Here is a 23291-nt window from a genome sequence, read left to right as displayed (position 1 = left end):
ATACCCAGCGTCCCCCCGCGCCGGAGGGGCGGGGGAGGGGCGTGGCCCCGACGGGCGAGCGTGGCAGCCGATGCGCCCGCACGACTACAACTCCCAGCGGGCACCGCGGCGGCCCCGCTTACATAACCTGCGCCGCCCCGTTCCACGCCTCACCCTGGGGGTCTCCGGGCCCGCTGGCCCCGCGCCGGAGCCCTGTGAAGTGAAGCGAACCGCGCCCGCACGAGAGCGCGCTACGGCACTCTGGGGTGTGCGGGCCCGGGAGTGCTGCTCCCTCGCGCCGTCCCGTCACGGACGGGAGCCCGTTTCCGGGACACGCCCCAGCGCAAGGCGTGACAGGCCCGCGTGCCGGTCCCGGTCCGTTCGTCGGAAGTGCGGCAACCAGGTTCCGGGGGCCTGGCACTCCCCGCGCCATACACCGCCCGGGATTTGTCCCGCCCAGGACGCTGTATGGCGTAGTCCCTATGTACGTTTTTCGGCCCCGCGCCCCGGTTCCCAGCGCAGGCGCCCAGCGCGGCCGCCTCGATCTCGGGCTCTGCACCGCCCCGCGAGGGCCTGGCTGGGGTGACCCAGGCGGCGCGGGGGAGTGGAGAGTGAGCCCGGCGTGCAGGTTCCGGGGCTGCGCCGTGGCATGCCCCGCGCCCTGAATACCCGCTCCGCTTATTCAGGCGACGGCGGGGCGGCGGCGATGGCGTGCGCAGGCGGGGCGGCGGCTGAGGGGCCCCAAACCCTGGATACCCACTGCGTTATGCAGGCTGCGGGCCGGCGACGTCGCGTCGTGCGCGGGCGGGGCGGGCTGCGGCAGCGGACGGGGCGGGCCGGGCGGGGCGGGGCGGTGGCGGCACCACCATGTCGGAGGCGGCGGTGGCGGATACCCGGCGCCTGAACGCCAAGCCGCAGGACCTGACGGACGCGTACGGGCCGCCTAGCAACTTCCTCGAGATCGACATCTTCAACCCGCAGACTGTGGGCATGGGCCGCGCCAGATACACCAGCTACGAGCTCCGGATGCGGGTGCGGGCCTGGGCCCGGGGCGGGGGCAGGCCTCGGGGCCCGCCGTGGGCCGCGGAGCCCTGTGCGGGGCTGGGCTGCCCAGCGGCCGGGTGTACGGCCCGGGGAGGGGTGGCAGCGCTTGGTGTGTGGTGCTGGGGTGGCCGGGGGAGCAGCGGGGGGGCGGGGCGGGGCCGGGGTGGTCTCGCTGCTCTGTCCGAGCGCGGCCTGCGCGGTCGGGACGGGGAGCGGAGGTGTGTGCGTAGGGAGCCCGGCGAGGGCCGCCCCGTGCAGCCCGGGCGTAGGTCCTGGGGCTCGGGGTAGCCAGGCAGGGGCTGTGCTTGTCTGCGGTGGTGGGGGGCTGAGGAGGTGAGCCCTGGCCCTGCAAGCCGGGTAGTGCTGGGCTGGGGCTGGCAGCTTGCCTGCGGCTCTCCAGCAGGCCAGGGCTCAAGGTCAGAGCGCTCGCAGCTGGTGGGTTTGCCGGGGCCCTCTGGCATCCAGCGAGGGCTGGTATGCACAAGGACAAGGAGGGTGCTCCTTCAGCAGGTTCCTGCTCCTGTCTCCTCTCTAGAGCCCGAGGCCTGGCACTTGGGCACCGTTGGGTGGTTGCTGCGCAGGGCATGACTGCACGCAGCTGGTTATCTCAAGCAGGGGAGGAAAGCTAGCTAGCAGTGTCTTGGGACCTGATCACAATGCAGTCTAGCAACCCTTTCTGCATCAGCTTGATCACTACAAAGAGCCCGTGATCCAGGAGTGTGAGTAGCAGGCTGAGGATTTCTTGCAGGGTTCTCTTTGCTGGGCCTTAACCAAGCCAAACTGGGGACCTCTTTGCAGCTCTGCATCTGATAGCTGAAAGAAGTAAAATTGAGCTTCCCCTGAAACAAGCTAGCATACGTTACCATGCTGGTGTTGACTTCTGTTCATAGTGTGATTTAACTGCTAAGTCTCCACTGCCTTTCAGAAGAATTGAGTGTTTGCTTTTTTCTGTTCTGACGCTTGGTTTCCATCAGCCTGCTGAAGGGTGGCTGGCAGGTGGCAATGAGAACCTTTTAGTGTCACTGAAACTAGGTCTTGCAGAGATGCTTTGAAAGCAGCTGGTTTTATTTTGCAGACCTCATAAGAATAGTTAAACATGCTGTAGCAATACCTGTGTTCATCTGGGTGCTGCTTGTCAGAAGGTTTTGCTACCTCAGTTCCTTGAACATTTCGGCCTGCATTGATAGGGTAAAGGTGAAGTTACTGTAGCTGTCAGTCTTTAGACTCTAGTGGCGAGGGAGAAGGGTGGGAAATTGCTGTACGTTTGTCCAGTGACAGAAGCCAGATACGGAAAAAGCTGATCACCTGTTAGGGTAGGCGATCTGTTTTGAGAGAAGATTGTAGCACAAGGTCTGGCCTTGAACAGTTGCTGGGACAAGATTTCCTCCCTTAGTTCTTCCATGGAAACGCCAGTGTCGGGTCAGAGGTTCCTTTGCTTTGCAGGCTGCTGTGAAGCTCTCTTGTAGATCACTCCAAAATGGAGTGAACTCAGGGGAAAAAAAATCAGCCTTCTCTGTATTGTGAGCCCTGGTTCCAGCGCATGCCCCTGGGAGGGGGTGTGTTCCTGAAATAGTCACCTGAAGGGGAGGGAATGGCTGGCTTTGAGTAGCCTGGCAAGTGCTTGCTTGATTCTGAAGGGCTTTGGTGCATGTGCTCTGTCCCGAATGAAGAAGCTAGGTGTTCTTGTGATGCCTCCTTTTCAGGGGGCTTGGTTTTCTAAACACAGCTTCAGGTTTCAATTACATGTTGAAATACTGTCTGGCTTCCAAAGCAACCTGCAAATTAACTACTTCTCTTCATTACAGACAAACCTCCCAATCTTCAAATTGAAGGAGTCATGTGTGAGAAGACGATACAGTGACTTTGAATGGCTGAAGAATGAGCTGGAACGAGACAGTAAGGTGAGGACTGGCTCAGACCTGCCTATTCCTGAAACCAGGACCTATGGGAACAGTTGTAGCAACCAGATTGAGCTGCCCAGAAGAGAGGCTGTGGTGGTGGGTAGCTGTTGGGGCTTGATCTCTATCCACTTAATAGGGCTGGAGATGAGTGTCAAATGGCAAAGGATATCCACTTGCAGGTGGCTGTTCTGCTGACAGGGTGATTCTGTGCTTTCAGATTGTAGTGCCACCACTGCCTGGAAAAGCTTTGAAACGACAGCTTCCCTTCCGAGGAGATGAAGGCATCTTTGAGGAGTCCTTCATTGAGGAGCGGAGACAGGGACTAGAACAGTTTATTAACAAGTAAGCTTGATGTCCTGGGTTTGCTGTGTGCTGCCTTTCCGGCTACTGCCGGTAGAAGAGGGCTGTGGGTTGACCAGGAAGGAGTCTTGATCTGTTGCACGCAGGTGCCATGCTAAAGGGTGGTGCCTGCAGCTGGGTAATGAAACCACAGTTCTGAAGCAAGTCCTGCCTTGAGTGTGGGTCATGTTCAGCGCTCTCTTCTGAGAGTGAAGCAAATATTAGCAGAATAGCTGTGCTGCAGAGAGCGACCAACAGGGTAGCGTTGGTTCAGGATGCTCATGTCCTGCTGCAGGGCATGGTGTGGGAAGGAACACCCTGTGCTCAAGCACCTCTTGCTGGCCCTGTTGCACACCGATCTGGTGACCTTGGTCTGAGCCCGGTGCGGGTGTACTTGGAACTGGTTGCCCGTTAGCAAGGAGGTCTGCCTTACTCCCTACAGAGAGTGGAGGTGTGGGGGTCTCTGTGGCAGCTGTGCTAACCTCCACATCTGATTTTCTTCCAGAATTGCTGGACACCCGCTGGCACAGAATGAGCGCTGCTTACATATGTTCCTGCAAGAGGAGACTATTGATAGGAATTACGTCCCAGGGAAAGTGCGCCAGTAGGAGCACCTGGCACTGTCTTCCTCCATTCCACCCTCCCTCCTGCAAAAATGACATTTATTTTTACACTAAATCTGTCTTCTCTGAACCAGCTTTTCCTCTCTTGAACCTCCCAGTTTGTTCAGTATTTTCCTCTTTTGTAACTGGCAGCAACTTGTTCTACTGGGCTGTGGTCTTGGCCTAAAGGCATGAAGATTAATGCAAGTGAGCGTTTTGTCCTGCACCTAGGGGCAGATGTGAATAGGTGTGGAGCAGGAACTTGCTTATGGCGTTATGGTGTAGGAGCTGCCTCTCTCCCTGTACAGGAAGGTATGAGATGACCTTCACTCCCCTGTCCGTGCAGCCCCAAGCATCTCTGCAGGAGACTCTGAAGAATAGCAGTTGTCATGTTGGTCAGTGATTGCATCAGGTATTAGTTATAAGGCTTATCCAAAACAGTGAGTTAGGTGCCTGGGTGTGTTGGTCTCTCGTCCACCCCATTCACCCTGCATGAAACCCCCATTCTTCACTGTCTGGAAGTGCTGAGACCCAAGACTTACTCTAACCCTGCTCTCAGCCTCCTGCATTACAGACCTGTTTGGTGTATTTGTGTTAATCCCCCTCCTTTCTAACGTGCTGCTGGCAGCTTGAGGGGTTTCCATGACGTGCTCTCACGATGCTCTCCGTGGGCAGTTTGGCGTGTGGAAGCTGGGATAGCCTGGGCTGTAGCAGTGTGTGCTGTGGTGCCTTGGCCCAGGGTTTAAAAAACACCACAGCTTGCTCTGCTGTGCGCTGGTGTGGTGGTGTTTCCAGTAGCACCCTGCTCAGCTGAGCCGTGGTGATCTTATCCTGCGCCCTGGCTGCAGAGGGGAGGAGATGGGTCTGGCTGAGGAGGAGCAGGAGAGGGCTGTTGGGGGCTGTTGTAGTGTGCAGCTGTGATGGCTGCCATAGGAGGAGCCCAGCAGTGGGGCCTGGGGGGGGGGCACCTCTCCTAAAAGGGACGGCAGAAAATGGTCTGTCAGTCCTGGGTTAGACATTTGCTTATGAAGCAGGAGAAGGAACAGTGGCTTTTTGTGTGTTCTCCCCTGTTGTGCAGTGAGCTAGGCAGTTACTTGTGTGGAAGCAAGGACACAAGACTGGTCAGGGAAGCGTTCAGAGCTTGAGAGGGACCATGAGGCTGTGACTTGCTGCAGCAGAACTGTCCTTTGCAGGCTCCCCCAGCTGCCACAGCTGTGATGAGTGAGGTTGGGCCTCAGCTTGGGGGCTCCTCAGGTCAAGACTGGCTGGTTTATAAGCGCTCGGTCAGTTTGTGGTGGCACAGTTGAGCCTTTCTTGGAGCACAGGCCTGCAGTGACTGCCCTCCTGTTCCTGCCAAGCATGTCCCCCAAGGCCTCCCTAAAGTCTCCTGCGTTTTCTGGTGAGGAACTGGTGCTTCTGGGTGAGAGGTGGCTCTTGGGTAAGAGAAGTCGCTGAAACGGGGAGGGAACTGCTCCGGGGGCCGGCTTGGCCCGGGAAGGGCAGTGGGGCAGTGTAGAGGCTGGTGCCGATGGAGGAAGCCGTGCCCGCAGCGGGGCTTAGCCCCTGTCCCCCTGCTGCTGCCGGTCCCCGCTTGGGGCGGCCCCTTCCTCCTGCCTGTCCTGCCGCGGAGCTGCCATCCACCCAGCTGTCTCCACCCTGTCCAGTGTAACGTCCCGGTTCCGTTCGCATTAAACCACTGTGAAGCCAAGTCTCCGCCTCGTCCTGGGGGCTACCGGCGCGGAGGGGGCAGCACCGGGAGGGGGCAGCACCGGGTACTGCGCGGAGGCGCCGAGACGGGAGGAGTGCGGGTGGCCCTCCCCCGCGGCAGGGGGCGCTGTGCGGAGGCGGGGGGGGGGGTGTGCACGTGGGCCTCCCCGGCGACAGGGGGCGCTGCGCGGCAGCGCTGAGGCGGGATGTGGCGGTCGGAGCAGCCGCCGGCGGGCTCCGGCTCGCCGGGCTGCCCCGACGTGCTGCGACACGTAGGCGGCCAGCGCTCGCCGCTCTCCCCGCTGTACCTCACCTTCTTTGAGGAGGAGTGCCGTGCCATCGCCGCCCGCCTGCGCCTCGGCGCTGCCGCTGCGGCGGAGCCCTCGCCGGGCCCGGGCGAGGGCAGCGCCCTGTGGCCCGCCGCCGCCGGGCTCGTCACCTCCACGCCGCTGCAGAACTCGCCGCCCCTCGACGAGGGGGCCCCGGGCAGCGCCACGCCCGCCGCCCGCCCGAGCACGGGTGGCTGCGAGGCCGCCGCCGCCCCGGGCCCGGCCCGCGGGGAGCCCCGGCGCCTCCCGCAGCCCGCTGCCGGCGGTTGCCCCGGTGCAGCGCGCTCCGGTTCCCGCCTTGCCCGCCCGCAGGCCCTGTCCCGTAAGGCAGCACGGCGCGGTGTCGGACAGCCCCCCTGCGGCGGGCCGGGCCCCGCGGGCCGCCCCCGCACCCCCGCCCGGTCCCCGGGCCGCGGCGGCGGCAGGCTCTCTCTCTCCCGGGCACGGGTCTCTCTGGGTCTGGAGCTCCCCAAGGCCGGCAAGGGGCTCGGTGCCCGGGGAACGAGGTTCCCCCAGCCCCCAGGTGAGCCGGGTCGCTGGAGAGAGCCCCAGCACAGCAACCGCTTCCCCGGGACTGCAAAGCTCTCTCTCTTCCCCAGGTACCAAGCTGAAGCTGATGCCCGCGGCCAAGTCCAGGCTTCCGCATCCCAGCAGGGCTTTGCAGCTGGCACAACCCTCTGCTGTTCCCAGACCCACCTCCCGGGACACAGAGATGGAAAGTAATTCTGCACCTGCCAGTTGCCTCACGCAAAGCAGGGAAGCTTGGGGGGACTGATGCTGCAGCTAGAAGGGGGAAGGTGTGGGCTGCAGCATGGGATAGGGACAGGGTGTGGGGACTGGGGAGTCCCTGGAAGCGGCACAGGTAGGAGCCCAGGAAATGTGCTCATGCCCCAAGTGCTGTATTAATTAGCACTATCTGGCTTCCCGCCGATGTGGGCTAGCAGCCTGTTGGCTTGGAGCCCTCGCCCCATGGTCTTGTGGGGTTGTGGGGGTGCTGGTGCCCATGGGCCTGGGGCGGGCAGCCTGGCTGAGCCCTGGGCTGCCCTAGGAGAGGTGCAGTGTAGCTGCTTTGGAGTGGCAGCCTCTGTGCCTAATGTTTGTCCACTATAGCTGCTGTCAAGGTTGGGGGCCGCAGACAGCCCTCCCAGAGGCTCTCTACAGCGATTCCTGCCGTGGCTTCTTGCTCCCGACTGCAGCTGCTGGGAAAAGTGGCTTCCCCCAAGCGCTTTTGCCTCAGTAAGGGTGAATCTGGGCAGAAGCCCCGGAGGGTCTGGTGTCATGGGAGGGGGGAGCTGCTGCCCTGGGGAGAACATTCAGGTCTTGGCTGCAGTCAAGGCTGATCCCAGGCAAAGGACAGGAGGGGACAGCGTGTGCTCGGGCTCAGAGGAGGGGAAGTGAAATGCAGGGCAGTAAGGCTAGGCGAAGTCCCTTTCCCTGGAGAGGCACCCCACAAAGAGCCTGAACAAATCTGGTACTCTAGCTCATCTGTAGGACAGGGAGTGGCCCCGGTCAGTGCATGTTGCTGCCAGGGCACTGTCTGAGCAGGGGTTGATGTTCTTCGCTTTCATTTCCTGGACCCCACTTCAGGATCAACTACACAGGAGCTGATGTGCAATACAACCCGAGAGCTGAAGGAAAACAGTGAGAGCAAAGAACGGCTGGTTGCAGCAGGGACTGTCTTGGGAGCAGGTGAGCAGTATGGAGGTGTGGTCCCACGCAGGAGTGGGGAGCTGGAGCTTTCTCCCCTGTAGAGAGGAGCCCCTCTGGAGCTTTCCTGGCTCCTGACTGCCAAAGACCTGCTGAAAACCAAGGGTCATGTGAGCATACCACGGTGAGGAGAGTCTACATTTCTGCGTTGGGCTCTGGTGGATTCTCGCCTTGTGTTGGGGTGAGGATGGGGGAACATGGGCAGCTGCCTAGGGCAGCTGGCAGTGCTTGTTTGGCAGTGCCACTCGCCAGCAGGGTCCTCGCTCAACGGGCGTGCCTGGGGGTGCTCCAGCCTGCTCTGCAGGCAAGGTGCTCTGCCTTCCCCGAGAACTGCAGATGGGCAGCCTGCAGTCCTGGGCCCTGCAGAGGAAGAGGAAGCACGGAGGCCGTCCCCACTCTGCTGGGACTGCCCTGCCCAGGGCAGCTGTCTGCCCTCCCTGTGCGAGCAGACTGTGAGCAGGAACCCAGAGCTGCTGGGAGCTAGGCCGTGCAGGACCACCTTCTCCCAGCAGCACCCATACAGGCCAGGCCAGCAGCATCCGTTGGGCTGGAGGGGCTTGAAGACCTCTGGCTCCCTTGGACAGGTTCTGCCCCTGGTCTGGAGCAGCTCTGTGGTGTGGTTGAAGGGTGGCCGGGGATGGTGGTGAAGTTTCTAGTGGCAACGCTTCTCTTCACAGGTAAGGCTGACCAGACATGGGTGTGTGTGGGGTCCTCTTTTTCCAGCAAGTTGCCCCCTGCCCTGACTCCAGGGTGTGGGGATGCAGTCCCTGCTGAGCAGGTAAGAGCCAACTGTGTCCTGGCACCATGGAGCACCATTCAGCCAGTGGCTTGGGCCAGCTGTGCCGGAGGTGGGAGGTGATGGGACCTGGGGCTGCTAATTTCTGGGCTGGCACCTGAGCTGTTTTAGCCTTTGCCTGGGGTTTACACAAGATCTTGTGCATTTGCTGCATGGCTTTACCACCCCTCCAGTGCTCAGGGGACCGCAGGCTTCTGTCCAGTTAATTTTTTTAAGGGGCTTTTGAAAGATGCATGCCCCCTGTGGCTTGTGGTGTCACTTTTATACCCCCTGACATGTGGGACGTGTCCCCAGGATGGGCTGAGCAGAGCCTGCAGCAAGGCGAGGCTCCAAGGTGTGAAGTCTCCTACCTGCAAAATATGTTCGTGTGTATTTGCCAATGGTTTTAGGGCTCTTCGCTATGTGGCTGTGGCCTGCTAAAGGGATCCTTGTGACCCACGGGTGCTGGCAGTTGCTCGCTGACAAGCAAACAGTGTCTCCTTTGCCAGGCACCGCTGCTGTGATGAATACAGCCTGGCAGTGGTCCCGTGAGTGCTAGGCTTGGGGTGTCAGTTGGGCTGCACTGCAGCAGTGCCAGGCTCCTGAAGCAGGGGTGAATGTCAAAATGGGGCCCTGCTCTGAGATGCTGATGGGGGTGAGCAGGGCTCCCCAAGCCCAAGAACTGCTGGTGTGCGTGTGCTGCCTGCAGAGATCCTCCTCCACAGGAAGGGCTGTGCTGGGGCTGGGCTGTGGGTCACTGTGTGGGGGTGACCACTCCCTGCATCACACTTACACCCTGCCCTTGCCAGTCTGCAGGTGATCAGCTGTCCGAGGAGCTGAAGCGTATAAAGAAGGAGCTGGAGCGAATGAAGGGCGAGCTTGGTACGTGGGGCTGGCTGTTTTGGGGGCTGCGGGACACCCACGATCTAGATGACGCCCCCTGCACTTGTACCTGGAGCCCAGGGCCTACAGCTCTGTGGGGATGGGGCTGGCTTCTTGTTCGGGGGTAGAGCAGGATCCCAGCTGCCCCCCCACAGGGTCTGGGGGTGAGGTGTTCAGGACAGGCTGAGCACACACCTACTTGCCTCCTGCCTGCAGCGGACAAGACTGCCCAGTGTGAAGCCTATTACCAGACCATCTCCTCCTTGCAGGCTCAGCTCAGAGCAGCAGGTATGTTCCCTTGCTGGGGTGAGCCCTTGCCCCCGGGCAGGCTGCAGGGATGCTCCGGTGATCCCTTGCCAGTGTAACAGGGCTGGCAGGTTGAAGGGACACAGCTCGTGGCCTTTCCTGTGGAGCAGGTGCTGAGTGCTGGGAGCAGTGGTGCTTTGATTCTGACATTGCTCCCCAGGAATCTGTCTGGAAGATGCAGCAGTGGAGGAGAGTGGTGACTCGGGGAGAGACTGACAGCTGGCACATGGGGACACTCACAACAGCCACTTGTGCAGCTGCCTGAGCTGCTGGGCCAGTGATATTTGTGGAGCTCTTGAATGAATGACTTTTTTAACTCCTTGTATTTAAAATAAAGATGACTTTTCCCAGTAATGCTTGCTGTCTGCTGGGGTAGGGCCAGTGCCTGGTGCTGCCCGCTGTTCTCCAAAGGGCTGGGCAGAAAGGGGTGGGTCTGTGTCCGGCTGTGGCTGGTTCTGCTCAGCCAGAGACTTGAGGTCTGCTGTGTGGAGGAGGTGGGTGCTGGTGGATGGAGGCACAGCATGGCTCTGGGGAGGCCTTTCTGGACAAACCTGGTGCTTCCAGGTGGAATGCTTGGATGTGTGGCGGCGGCAGGCAGCTGTATGGGCAGGTTTCTGCCTTAAACTGCCTTCATGCTGGACGTGGGAAGAGCCAGTGCTGGCTGATGACACGCCGGGCTTCTGCAGCCATTAGCTGCTGCTGCTTACCTTTTCATTAGCTGGTGTCTTGTGTCAGCATCTGGGGGCAGGTGGTGGGGAAGCAGTGCTTGGGACTCAGTCCCTCACTGTTCCTGCCCACCAGTGCTGGAAGCCCTGCCCTGCTGCCTTCTCTCTGTTGTAGGTTGATGCAGGCACCTTGTTGTGCTGCCTCACATCTGGATGAGGCCCTGGAGAGTTCCGCTGTCTGCTGCTGGCGGTGCCCCTGAGGCTGGGCCGGGAAGGCTGGCCTGCTCCTGCTCCCCTATTATCTCCCGCTGGTGTTCCTGGCTGCCCTGGAGTGCCGCAGGCAGCCCACACCCCTTCCTGGGGTGGCTGCCCTTGACCGTGTGCAGGGGTGGCTGCACAGGGATGTTCTGTCTGCTGTTTCCCACCCCTGCTGGGCACTCAGTCGCCAAGGCGAGCAGCTCCAGTGCCAGCCTGATCCTCAGTGGAGCACTCTAGTGCACTGTACATGGGGGGTTCCCTGTACATGCATGTTGAAGATAACTTCTTGGTGCAGGTACTAAGGGAGCCAACTAGGAAAGGTGCCCTGCTAGATTTGTTGTTTGTAAACAGAGAGGGACTCATGGGTGAAGTGGTGATTGGTGGCTGCCTTGGTCCCAGTGACCACGAAGTAGTTGGAGTTTCAAATCATTGTCGATAGGAGAAAACTGCCAGGAAAACTTTGACCCTGGGTATGGGGAGAGCAGACTTTGGGCTGCTGAAGGAGCTAGTTAGTAAGGTCCACTGCGAATCTGCTTTTGAAGGTATTGGGGTCCATGAATGCTGGTCACTTTTTAAAAGCCATCTCTTAAGGGCACAGGAGCAGGCAATTCCAAAGTGTTGGAAGTCAAGCAAGCAAGGCAGAAGACCAGCTTGGCTGAGCAGGGATCTTCTTTCAGAACTTAGGCGGAAAAGGAAAGTGTACGGACATTGGAAGCAAGGACAGGCAACACAGGAGGACTACAGAGATGCTGTCTGCCACTGTAGGGAGAAAATTAGTGTGTTGAAAGCTCGATTAGAGTTCAAGCTGGCCAGCACTCTGAAGGACAACAAAAAGGGCTTTTTAAAATATGTTAATAGCAAAAGGAGAATCAGAGGTAACATTGGTGCGTTGCTTGACGAGGTCAGTCACCTCACAAATAGGGATGTAGCAGAGATTAATGCTGCCTTCGCCTCTGTCTTCAACACCAATAATGGGCCCTGGGACCCTCTGAGCCCTGTGTTGGAAGACCATGACTGGGGGGATGATAAACTCCCAGCCAACCCTGAACTTGTTCAAGACTTGCTGCTCCAGCTGGACACGCATAAATCTATGGGGCCCGATGGGATTCATGCCAGGGTACTGAAAGAGCTGGCCAATGTCATCGTGGGGCCTCTCCCCATTATTTTTCAGTGGTTCTGGGAGTCTGGAGAGGTCCCAGTAGGCTGGAAGCTGGCAAATGTTGTCCCAATTTTCAAGAAGGTTAAGAAGGGAGACCCTGGTAATTACAGGCCTGTCAGTCTCACTTCAGTGCCTGGTAAAATTATGGAGAAGGTTATTCTAGGAGTTATTGAAAAACACTTGAGAGACAATGCAGTCATTGGTCATAGCCAGCATGGGTTCACAAGGGAAAGTCCTGCTTAACCAACTTAATTTCCTTTTATGACAAGGTCACCCATCTAGTTGACCAAGGGAAGCCAGTAGATGTGGTAGTTTTGGATTTTAGCAAAGCTTTTGATACTGTCTCTCACAGTATCCTTCAGGATAAACTGTCCAGCACACAGCTAGACAAGTCCATAATACATTGGGTGAGCAATTGGCTGATGGGTCGGGCTCAAAGGGTTATGGTAAATGGGGTCACATCAGGCTGGTGGCCAGTCACCAGTGGGGTTCCCCAGGGCTCAGTTTTAGGGCCAGTGCTCTTTAATGTTTTTATAAATGATCTGGACACAGGAATTAACTGTACATTAAGTAAGTTTGCTGACAATACTAAACTAGGAGGAGCTTTGGACTCCCCTGAGGGTAGAGAGGCCTTACAGAGAGATCTGGATAGACTAGAGAGCTGGGCAATCACCAGCTGTATGACATATAACAAGAGCAAGAGCCGGATTCTGCACCTGGGACAGGGTAGTCCTGGTTATACACACAAACTGGGGGATGAGAGGCTGGAGAGCAGCCCCGCAGAAAGAGATCTGGGGGTTTGGGTTGACAACAATGAGTTGACAGTTGCAGAGAGTTGACAACAGTGGTTGACAATGAGTCAACAGTGTGCCCTGGCAGCCAAAAGGGCCATCTGTGTCCTGGGGTGCATGAAGCACAGCATAGCTAGCCGGTCAAGGGAGGTGATTGCCCCACTCTGCACTGCACTGGTGCGGTCCCACCTCCAGTACTGTGTGCAGTTTTGGGCACCTCACTGTAAGAAGGACATCAAACTATTGGAGTGTGTCCAGAGGAGGGTGACCAAGATGGTGGAAGGCCTCAAGGGCAAGACTTACGAGGAGCAGCTGAGGTCACTTGGTTTGCTCCGCTTGGAGAAGAGAAGGCTGAAGGGCGACCTCATCGCAGTCTACAACTTCCTCAAAGGGGGCAAAGGAGGGGGAGCTGCTGATCTCCTCTCTCTGGGGACCAGCGATAGGACACGAGGAAATGGAATGAAGCTGTGTCAGGGGAAGTTCAGATTGGACGTTAGGAAAAAGTTCTTCACTGAGAGGGTGGTTGGTCACTGGAACAGGGTCCCTGGGGAAGTGGTCACGGCACCAAGGCTGTCAGAGTTCAAGGAGCGTCTGGACAACGCTCTTAGTCATATGGCTTAGTTTTAGGTAGTCCTGCGAGGAGCAGGGAGTTGGACTCAATGATCTTTATAGGTCCCTTCCAACTGTAGATATTCTATGCCCCAGTCGTGGAACGTGATGGGGCTCCAAGGGCTGATTCAGATCTGCTTCTGCAGGGCTTTTGGCCCCCTTTCCGGGCTGGAGCTACCTCCTACCCTCCTTGGCACTGGCTACACGTGCCCTGCCACTGTCTGCCTTTCTGCTGCTCCTGTAGGGATGTGCGCTTGTCTCGCTCCATGCTTCTGCTTGCTCTCGGCCCTTGGCCTGTGTTGCTGGATCAGGGCCCTGAACGGGGCGGGGGTGGGGGGAGGACAGCGGTAGACTGGGAGGTGAGGATGGGGTGCTGGGAAGATGGATGTGGAGCTGTGTGTGAGGTCTGGAAGCTGGAGCCATGTTTGGTGCCCTGGTGCTGCTCCCTGCCTGAAACTGCCTCCCAACGGCTGCTGTTGCAAGAGGGTTTCTGGGAATAGGCGAGTCTTCGTGTCATCCCCCCCTTGCCACTCTAGGTACCCAGCCTCTTCTTGGCTGGGCCAGGGCGTCCCCCCATGGAGCCCTGCTGTGCCTGTGGTGCTGCCTGTCCTGCCCAGGAGCACCCTCGGTGATGGTGCCGCCCACAGCGCCATAGGCAGCAGGGCTTTTGCCCAGCTGGGTCCCTGTCTGCTGCAGGCAGCCCAAGAAGGAGCCTGGGCACTAACAGCGAGGCTGCAGGGGATTTCTGTATCTTGATCTTGAGCTCACTTCCTTCCTGGTGGGGACCATGCGGCCGGGGAGGAGAAGGGGTGTTGCTGAGCCACGGTTGATTCATTCGCAAGGGCTGAGAGCGGGAGGAGAGCCTGCGTCACTGCCTGGCAGCTGCGCTCGCAGGATGCTGCGTTGCTGTTTCCATCACCGTGAGGTCATTTTGCCGAGCAGAGACCTTTTGTCTCCTCGGCCCTTGTGTGTGCACCCCCAGGGGAGGCAGGCACCCAGTGCGGGGCCTGTAGCGGCCTGCCCGGTGCTTCTGCCTGCTCTGCCGCAAACGGCTGGAAGCCTGTTGTCTCTGTGTCCTTGGCAGTGGCGCTGGAGCAGAGCCTTGTCTGCGATGCCAGGGAGGGGCTGGCTCACCTCCCGGCATCGCTGCCTGTTTGAATGGGTTCGCCGCACGCAAACGCTGGATTGCATCAGGAGCAGGTTTCTGGGTAGCTGGTCCAAGCCTGCGTGCTGGAGAAAGGTGCTGGCTCCCGCCTTGCTCCTGGCTGCTGGCCCAACTGCCAAACAGTTCTCCTGAGACTGGTGTTTCCCATCACTTAGAGCTGCCTGTTGCTCCCAGAGTTGAGGAGGCTGTAGCAGAGCAGCGGGGGCGCTGGCCGAGACTCAGTCCCTGCGGAGCACATGGGGTTCGGGGCAGAGCCCCCCTCCGTGCCTCGGGCTGAGCTCCAGCCGCACTCCCTGTGGCAGGGCTGGCCTCCCCACTGCGCCCCAGCCCTCGCCTCGCTCCCAGCCCCAGCGGGGCAAGGCCGGGGCAGGCTCTGCCCTCCTGGCGCACGTGGGCTCCGGGGACCCTCAGCCACCCCCTCCGTGACCTCTCGCGGGGGAGCACGGCTGATGCCGCCGGCCGCACAGTCCCTTGCCCTGGGCTCGGCGTTGCCGCCCGCAGCAGCCGCACTCCCAGGGGCCGAACCGTGCCTGGCGCCCGCCCCGGTGCCATTTATGACTTGAATGTATATTGTTTTTAAATGTGTGACCTGGGGGGCGGCAGGGTGGCAGGGCGCGGGGAACCGGGCACGGGTGGGGCTGGGAAGGGACGGGCTTCCCCGCATCGGCCGCGGGGCTGGTCTCGCTCACCCGTCGCTTCCCCTGGGGCGGCGGGGCGGGTCTGCGGGGAGCGAGGGGGGCGGCCCGGGGGGGCCGAGCGCCGGTGCCTGTTTCCGGAGCTCGGCTCGGGGCGGCGCGCTCCGGCATCCGGCGGGCGGAGCTGGTCCGCCCTTCGACCCCCTCGGCGGCAGCGGCGACGGCAGTCCCGGGGCGAGCGGAGCGGAGCGGAAGGGGACTCCGCGGAGCGAGCCGAGCCGAGCCGAGCCGAGCCGCGCCGCGCCGCCGGTGAGTCGCGGCGGGCGCCGCCGCAGGGCCGGACGGGGCCTGGCGCAACCGGTGCCGCGCTTGCATCAGCCGCCGCCCGCACGTGGGGCCGGTGCGGGAGGCGGCCGGGACCTGGCGCGGCATCCCATCCCGGTCCCGCCGTCCCCGGGGCAGCGCCGGGCTCCCCGGCGGGACGGAGCGTGGCTGGCAGCTCCCCGGAGCTGGAGATGTCCCCGCGGGCGCTGGGGTGAGGGTCCCGAGCAGGGGCTGACGGCCCCCGGCACCTGCCCCGAGCTGCGGCGGGATGCGGTGCTTACCGGGATGCAGTGGGCAGCGGGAGGCTCCGGCCGGCGGGAGCCGTCGCCCGACACGCTGCTTCTCCTCTCCTCTGCCCGCCCGTAGCTCGCTGCGCGCTCTCCATTTCGGGCGCCAACGTGACAGCGTGGCTTTCTGCGAGACACCGCTCCGGCCGTGGGCTGAGCCGCCCCGGAACCAGCCGACCCGCCCGAGCAGCTTTCCCTGGGCCGGCTCTGACGCTTGCTGGTGTGGGTCTGGGTGCTTAACGCGTTCCTTTCACCGGGCACGGCGAATTCCAGCGCAGCAGGGCCCGCGGGGGCTAGGAAGGGGAGGCTGTCCCACGTCTTCCTGCTCGGCGCCGCTCGCGCTTTTTTCTCTGCGCTGCGCTGGGAATAAGGGCTGAGCACGTTTCTGCTGCCAGCCCCGTGCTTGCAGTTTGCAGGGCTCGCGTCGGCCGTCAGCAATCCTTGGAGCAATTGAGCAGCGCTGGGGAAGGCAGGCAGAACTGTCCGGGCAGTGGCTGGGGAGGGTGCCAGTGCCAGGGCACTTCTTGTTCCCTTGAAACGTGGCCCAGAGGCTGCCCTGGGCTGGGACGGCTCCTTGGGCCAAGGCCGAATGTGGCACGTGCCAGCTTAGGAGGAGGTTTCTCCAGAAACGGGCTGGTTTGCTGGTTATGGGGAAGCAGCTGAGGTGGTGGCTGTCACTGCAACCCTGGTAATCCCCCTCAGTGGAAAAGGGTCACAACGTTATCCTTGTGCGTATTTACGCTGATCCATAGAGCGTGGTGTCGGTGCTGCCCTGGGCACCTGGCTGGGGCATGTTTCGTTTCCCAATGAAGGGAGCAGCCGCGGGGGAGAAGGGGCTGGTGGGCGGGTGCTGCAGTGCTGGGCATGGGGTGCCAGCTGCAACCGTGGGCATTGGGAGCCGCTTTCCTTGCAGCTCCTCTCACCCTGTGCCAGCTGCCTGCCTGCTCCACAGGGTGCTCATCTCCCAGAGCTTTTTGGGGATGGGTGGCTGCTGTGAGCAAGGGCAGTGGGGGTGTCGCATGTTTAGGGTGCTTGCAGCCTGGGGAGTATGCGGGCTGCTCAGCAAATGCCGTCGGTACACAGGAGATGTGTGCTGGGGGCCTGCGCTGTGTGTCTGGCCGTGCATCCCTGCCGAGGTGTAGTGCAGATGCTGGGGGCAAAGGAGGAATGGCCGCGTCCCAGTGAGTCAGCCCAGCCTGCCAAATCCTCCGCTGGAGGAATGCTTTGTCTCCCTGCCATCGCTGCTGTGCACGCCCACACGTCAGGCCAGAGGGATGCGGCAGCAGTCAAGTTTGGGCTGCGGGATCTCCAGGCTGCCAGATCAGTGGGCAAGCTCTGGGACGTACCCGGGGGCCCCGAGGTAGGGACCACACAGGGCTTGTGCAGTGAACCTGTTTCCCACCATGGACTCGCGGGGTTCATCCTTGGCTCGCTGTCCTGGCGCAGGGGCTGCGCAAGTGGGGTATGCGCAGCCCCCCAGTGCCTTGGAGGGAGCCGCCACTGTCTCTGCCCCACCAGCGTGGCGGGGGCTTGGTGCTGACAGGTTGGCCGGGATCAGGCACAGCTCCTGTGGGCATCGCTGCCTGCCCTGCTCCCCAAGTGTGGGTCCTATTGCCTGCAGGACACTGAGCTTCACACCCTTATGGTCACTTCTCTTGCAGGGGTTTTGAGCAGCTGAGCACCACCCACGAGAGGACAAGATGTTTGGGGGAAAAATGACCAGTGTTGGGAAGAAGCTGATCCGCCGGCGCGTGGTCGATCTCAGCTCTGAGGACACGCGTTTCGCTCGCTGCCTCTCCACGCTGGACCTCATAGCCCTGGGGGTGGGCAGCACGCTGGGGGCCGGTGTGTACGTGCTGGCCGGGGAGGTGGCCAAGGAGATGGCTGGTCCCTCCATCGTCCTCTGCTTCCTGGTGGCTGCTCTTTCATCGGTACTGGCCGGACTCTGCTACGCAGAGTTTGGGGCCCGTGTCCCCAAGACTGGCTCTGCCTACCTCTACAGCTACGTCACTGTTGGCGAGATCTGGGCTTTCACAACTGGCTGGAACCTCATCCTCTCCTACGTGATAGGTATGGGGCCGGGCAGGGTGCTGGCACATGTGCCCAGGCTCCTTCCAGCACCGCACTGTCAGCATGGGGGGCTTGTGGGGGCAGTGTGTGGTGCTGCCGGAGCAGGGTGTGGGGTGGATCAGCAGGGAGGTGGGTGCTGGGGTGGGGTTGGCCAGTGCCGCTCTGCCCTGGGCTCGGACTAATGCACAGATTTGCCATTGACCAGGCACGGCCAGCGTGGCTCGAGCCTGGAGTGCAGCATTTGACAACATCATTGGCAACCACATCTCTACCTTCTTCATGAACAAGACTACTGTGCACCTGCCAGGGGTGCTGGCTGAGCGCCCAGACTTTTTTGCCCTGATCCTGATTGTGCTGCTCACCGGTGAGTGCGTAGGAGTGGCTCCATGGCACTGTGGGTGGTGGCATGGGAGCCCAGCAGGTCTCCACTCACCCCTTCCGTCCCCGCAGCACTGCTGACCTTTGGTGTCAGTGAATCCGCCCTCGTGAACAAAATCTTCACGGCGGTGAACCTGGTGGTGTTGTGCTTCGTCATCATTGCCGGCTTTGTGAAGGGAGACATCAAGAACTGGCAGCTCTCGGAGGAGGACTACCTCAACCACCCGCTGGATGACATCGAGTAAGGAGAGCAACTGTGCCAGGCCAGGGTCCGGCACGGGGCTGGCACTGGCCCCGCTGTCCATGCACCCCATGGCAGCTGCTCTCCTCCCTCCTTTCCAGGAAAAAAGCCTTTGGTTCCGGGGGGTTTGTCCCCTTTGGACTGGAAGGGATCCTGACCGGCGCTGCCACCTGTTTCTATGCTTTTGTGGGCTTTGACTGCATTGCCACCACAGGTAACGCCTTGGGTGAGGGTGGCGTGGGCATTTCCCCAGCTCAGCCAGTGGCTGGCTGGACCTGCCGGGAAGAATGCTCTGTGGTGTGGGAAACAGCTCTCTCCACCGCTGCTGGGAGGTTTCCGCATGGTGGCTCTGTCCCCAGCTGGGCCAGCACTAAAGGACTCACAGCCTGCCCTGCCCCAGGAGAAGGGGCTCCCCACACTGCACAGTGGGAGTGGGGCTGCACCCTGCCTGCGCAGGCAGCTCCCGGGGCAGCGGGGAGCCTTTCCACTGCTGAGTTGAGGCTGCAACAGCGCTGGGAATTGCTAGTGCCTCCTGGTTATTTCCCAGCCTCAAGCAATGTTTTTCTAAATGACTGAGTACATGCAGAACCGCCACTCTCTGGAGCACAGGGAGCCCTCTTAATTTCCTCTCATTCCCCCAGGAATCTACTTAGTGGGTGGCTGGTACAGGCTGTTCTGCCTGACCTCCCTGCCTGTGCCTCCCCGCCCCCAGGGGCTGCCCGGCCTCCTTCCCTCCTATGCTGGATGCTGAGCCCCTTGCCGGGGAGCGACGGTGCAGCAGGAGAGCAGGCTTTTGCAAAGGCCAGGGGGCAGAGGGCACGGTGGCTGCATCGCTGTGCCCACGCGCATGGAGGATCCGCATTCAGCGGGCTCTGTGGGGAGCGGGAGCTGCTGGTGGGGGCAGAGGGCCGGCATGGCCGGAGGGGCTGCGAGCCCAGCTGCCGGGCAGCTGCATGCCTGGAAGCTGGGGCTGCAGCCACGCACCTCTGCTCTCGGCAGTGCTGAAGCCTCTGCCAGCGCAGCAGCATGGCTGGGGACCCCTGCTCTCCAACAGCCCATGCCTGCTGCTGCCCAGCCCCATGCTGCAATGGAAATTCCCTGCTGCGGCTCATCCCCTGGGGCCAGATGCCCCACACTGTGCCGTGGAGCAGGGACGGACGCTGCCTATTGTCTCCGCACAGGGGAGGAAGCCAGGAACCCACAGCGCTCGATCCCCATTGGCATCATTGTGTCCCTCCTCATCTGCTTCGTGGCTTATTTCGGGGTCTCTGCGGCCCTGACCCTCATGGTGCCCTACTTCCTCCTGAACAAGGAGAGCCCCCTGCCTGAGGCTTTCAAGGCAGTGGGCTGGGAGCCCGCCCGCTACGCCGTTGCTGTTGGCTCGCTCTGTGCCCTCTCCACCAGGTAGGACTGGCTCCATTCCTGGCACCACCTGGCATGGCACGGGGACCAGCAGCACACATCCTGGCTGGGCTGGGGGTTTGCCCTGTCCGGCTGCTGTCCTGCTCCCAGCACAGAGCTGGTCCTGTCCCCATCTGAGTGGTGGGTGTGGACAGCTTGCCTGGCAGGCCCTGAGCCATCTCTCCCCACGGCAGCTTGCTGGGCTCCATGTTCCCCATGCCTCGCGTGATCTATGCCATGGCAGAGGATGGCCTGCTCTTCAAGTTCCTCTCCAGCATCAACAGCCGCACAAAGACCCCTCTGTCAGCCACCATCACCTCAGGGGTCCTCGCAGGTAAGGCTACCTGCCGCGGCCTCATGCTCGGCCCCGTGGCAGTCTGGAGCTGTTCTCATGCTGCATGTCCTCATTGCAGCGGTGATGGCCTTCCTGCTTGACCTGAAGGACCTGGTGGACCTCATGTCGATTGGCACGCTGCTGGCCTACTCCTTGGTGGCAGTGTGTGTGCTCATCCTCCGGTGGGTGCCTTCTCTCTCATGGTGGTGCCTGGGGTGGATGTGCCTTGCGTCGAGCTTGTGGCCACAGGTTTTTCCCCAGAGGGACGCAGCCTGGGGAAGGATCAAGCCCCCAAGATGGAAGCTGCTCACAAGAGCCTGCGTGGTGTCTCTGGGCACATCCATGGGGTGGCCATCGCAGGGCTGCTGCTAGAGCAGCACGTGGGGCTGGAGGAGTGGGAGGGGTATGAGGGTGCTGCCCACAGTCCCCCTGGGCTGGGAAGTTCCTTTGCTCTGCTGCAGCTTGTCCCATCTGCTCAGGTACCAACCCGGGCAGCTGAACTCCCCAAAGGCCATGGAAATGCTGGAGCTAAACAGGAACGAGGAAGAGAGGGTGATCATGAACCCGACCATCACCGCTGCCAGTGCCCAGCAGAAAGAGACACTGTCCTTGGTGACGCTCTTCAACCCACCCACAGACACCCCCACCGCGCTCTCGGGGCGCATCGTCTACATCTGTGTCTCAGTCATAGGTGAGGGAGCGGGAGCTGGCGCCGGCAGCCGATGTCCCCTCCTGCCAGGGGCCGGAGTGTTTTGGTGTGTCTCTGTAGAGCCAGGGAGGGATGGTGGGCAAGCCGGGCAGAGGAGAGGGGCCGGGCAGCACAGGCTGCCAGCTGCTGTTGATCCACCCTGAGAAGGGTGCCAAGTCCAGGGCACAGCTAGGGTTTTGGGTGCGTGGGGGCTGATGGAGGACATGGGCACTAAGCCAGGTATGTGCAGGTGGTCACGGGAGCTCCCTGTGATGAGTCTGGCCCAGGCTGGCCACCCAGCGAGGGTGGTCCCCAGCCCCCTGGGAGCGCTTGAGCTCAGCCAGCAAGGTTTGATCTGTCCATCAATGGCTTCATTGTGCAGCCAGAATGGGGTGGCTCAGCCAGGTCTGGGTAAGCGTCAGAGCTGGGTTCAAGCCCAGACGAGTGCAGGCTCCCCTTGGCTCACTGGGCTGGCGAGTTCTCCCGGCAAAGAGCTTTCCTGGGGCTTTGGGGTGGGTGTTGGAGAAGCATGTGCTCGACCCATACCTGACCGAGAGGAGCGGGTGCCTCAGGCCAGCCGTTGGTGAGGCCTGGGGCCCCAGGGAGGCCACATGCTGTGCAGCCCCCCGACTGCCCCCTCTCTTGCAGCCACACTGATCACGCTCATCTGCGTGGTCCTGACCCTGAAAGTGACCGCGCTGAAGGATGCCAGTGTGGGCTGGATCGCGTCCCTGGTGCTGCTCCTTGTGGCTCTGCTTATTCCCACCATCATTGTTTGGAGGCAGCCGCAGAGCAACACGCGGTTGAACTTCAAAGTGAGTGCAGCCCCCAGCAGCTCGGCATCTGCACGCCTGTGGAGCCCTGGCAGGGTCTGGGCCATTGCAGGGTGTGCCAGGGCTCACTGCCGGGCAGTCATCATCTGGGAAAGCCCAGGGCCCCGAGACACGGCTCTCTGAGGTGCAGTCCCCAGCGTGGAAGTGCCCGGGTGCTCTGTGGGCTGTGGCAGGGCTGGGATCCCTCTGTGGCCAGGAGCATCCTCGAGCCTGGCCGCGTCCCTCAAGGCATAGCTGACACAGCACCTCTTGTCCCTCGCAGGTACCTTTCCTCCCACTCCTGCCAGTCTTCAGCATCTTCATTAACATCCTGCTGATGGTACAGCTGAGTGCCGGCACCTGGGTGCGGTTTGCCATCTGGATGGCCGTGGGTAGGTGTCCTGCAGAGGGGAGCGCGGTGCCCACAGGGTCTCCCCTGGAGGGGCTGTTACTCTGGCAGCCTGCCGCTGTGCATTTTATTGTGGAAACTGTCCTGCAGGTTTTATGATTTACTTCGGCTACGGGATTCGGAACAGCGTGGAAGGGAAAAACGTGAAGGAACCCTGTGCCACAATAGAAAAGCCTCTGCACCATCCTGGACTGGACCTCAGCCCTGGGGCTGCTGCGGTCTGAGGGACTGGGAACCGGCACTCCGTGGACCTCTGCCAGTATTCCCGCTGGGGAAACAAGATCATGATCTGCACGGTACATCCATCCCTCTCAGGCAGGGAGTGAGTCCCAGAGTCAGGACCACGGAGCCGGGTTGTGCTCTGCCCTTTCCCCTCACAGAGCAGAGGTCACGGACATGAGTCCCTGGGCCGGGTGGGAGCACTGGTGGCCCAGGGCTGGTCTCTGCCATCCCCCTCACCCCACCAAGGAGCAGTGACACTGGCATGGCCCTCCCACCGTGGAAGCTGCTGTCAGGAATGCTGCTTTCCCTGTGCACGGGAGGCCCTGTGATGGTGCAGCTGTATTTTTTCCATTTGTCCATGTGGCTGTGGTCACCACCTCCTCTCTGTGCTTTCCAAGTGCTGGGTGTGTACATGGCAGCCATGGCTGGAGCTGTGTGACGAGGCTTGGGGCAGCTCGTTCTGGTGTACCACCAGCAGTCCCGTGCTCCCTGGCAGCATGGGGCTCAGCAAAACCCTCTCTGTGCCTGGGATTTGCACCCCATGCTGAGCCCCATGCTGCCCCGATCATGCTGCTTTCTGTGAGCATCTAGTTCGGGTGTCCATGAAGATGTCCACAGTGTAGCCGTACTAGTGTCCAACCTCATATGCCTTTGTATAATTGCTGTTTTAATGTCGACTTTTATACCTATTAAACTAAATGTTTTTTAAGTGCTTGGCTTTGTTGGTCCTGCTGCATCTCGTGTTAATACCCTGTGGTCACAGACCCCCCGGGCAGGACCCCATGTACTACCAGGCTGGGTGCCAGGCTGGTGCCAGTGCAGAACAGGGCTCGGCCACAGCCGGTTGTGCTGTGTGAACTCACTGCCTGAAACCTGCTGGCTGGAACCACGAGTCCTCACACTGTCCCCTGGCACAGTGAGCCAGGAACTGTGGAACAGTGCTCCAGGTCAGCTCAACCCCGCGCTGCTGGTACCTGTAGGCAGGACACCAGCCTGCCGTGGCCCTGCCCTGCAGGCCCTATGCTGCGTGGGAGTGTGTCACCAGGTTCCAGGACAGCGGCTCCAGTAAAAAGACCTTGGAAATATCTCCTGGAGGCTCCAGCAATGGCCTGCAGAGGAAGTGTGGCGAGGAGCTGGTCTGCATCCCTGTGAGAAGATGATTTCCCAGATTCTGGTCTGGTCTAAATCAGCCCTGACAGATTATTTTGCAAAATAAACTAATTTAGGGCAGATGGATCTTGCGTGGTTTTGGCATCTCTCCCTGTTTACTGG

At 60.8% G+C, this 23291-nt stretch overlaps 3 protein-coding genes across 5 annotated transcripts; all 3 read left to right on the top strand.

The window, feature by feature from the left end:
- Positions 1–810: 810 nt before the first annotated feature.
- Positions 811–5573, top strand: SNX12 (sorting nexin 12). Its single transcript, XM_072876856.1, has 4 exons — positions 811–1011; positions 2829–2924; positions 3142–3266; positions 3769–5573. The coding sequence occupies exons 1-4, from the start codon at positions 847–849 to the stop codon at positions 3869–3871; spliced, it is 489 nt and encodes a 162-aa protein (XP_072732957.1). The 5' UTR covers positions 811–846; the 3' UTR covers positions 3872–5573.
- A 73-nt stretch (positions 5574–5646) lies between these two features.
- On the top strand, positions 5647–9921 carry LOC140658428 (uncharacterized). 2 transcript variants are annotated; one of them, XM_072876854.1, is made up of 8 exons: positions 5647–6424; positions 6501–6620; positions 7012–7137; positions 7489–7590; positions 8286–8386; positions 9193–9265; positions 9482–9553; positions 9732–9921. In XM_072876854.1, the coding sequence occupies exons 1-8, from the start codon at positions 5779–5781 to the stop codon at positions 9785–9787; spliced, it is 1296 nt and encodes a 431-aa protein (XP_072732955.1). In that variant the 5' UTR covers positions 5647–5778; the 3' UTR covers positions 9788–9921. The 2 variants fall into 2 exon arrangements, with proteins under 2 accessions (XP_072732955.1, XP_072732956.1); XM_072876855.1 differs by lacking the exon at positions 7012–7137.
- Positions 9922–14976: 5055 nt separating this feature from the next.
- On the top strand, positions 14977–22731 carry SLC7A3 (solute carrier family 7 member 3). Of its 2 annotated transcripts, none has more exons than XM_072876851.1 (12): positions 14977–15162; positions 17126–17534; positions 17740–17898; positions 17985–18153; positions 18255–18367; positions 19335–19557; positions 19749–19888; positions 19968–20070; positions 20368–20579; positions 21225–21391; positions 21672–21780; positions 21888–22731. In XM_072876851.1, exons 2-12 carry the CDS (start codon positions 17165–17167, stop codon positions 22019–22021), a joined length of 1899 nt encoding a protein of 632 aa, XP_072732952.1. In that variant the 5' UTR covers positions 14977–15162; positions 17126–17164; the 3' UTR covers positions 22022–22731. The 2 variants fall into 2 exon arrangements, with proteins under 2 accessions (XP_072732952.1, XP_072732953.1); XM_072876852.1 differs by lacking the exon at positions 14977–15162 and adding an exon at positions 15239–15388.
- The last annotated feature ends 560 nt before the right edge of the window (positions 22732–23291 follow it).

The sequence above is a fragment of the Ciconia boyciana genome, chromosome 12, assembly GCF_034638445.1.
Source record: "Ciconia boyciana chromosome 12, ASM3463844v1, whole genome shotgun sequence".
NCBI classification, from domain to species: Eukaryota; Metazoa; Chordata; class Aves; order Ciconiiformes; family Ciconiidae; genus Ciconia; species Ciconia boyciana.
Note: the sequence above shows the minus strand (reverse complement) of the source record. Positions and strands in the feature narration are given on the sequence as shown.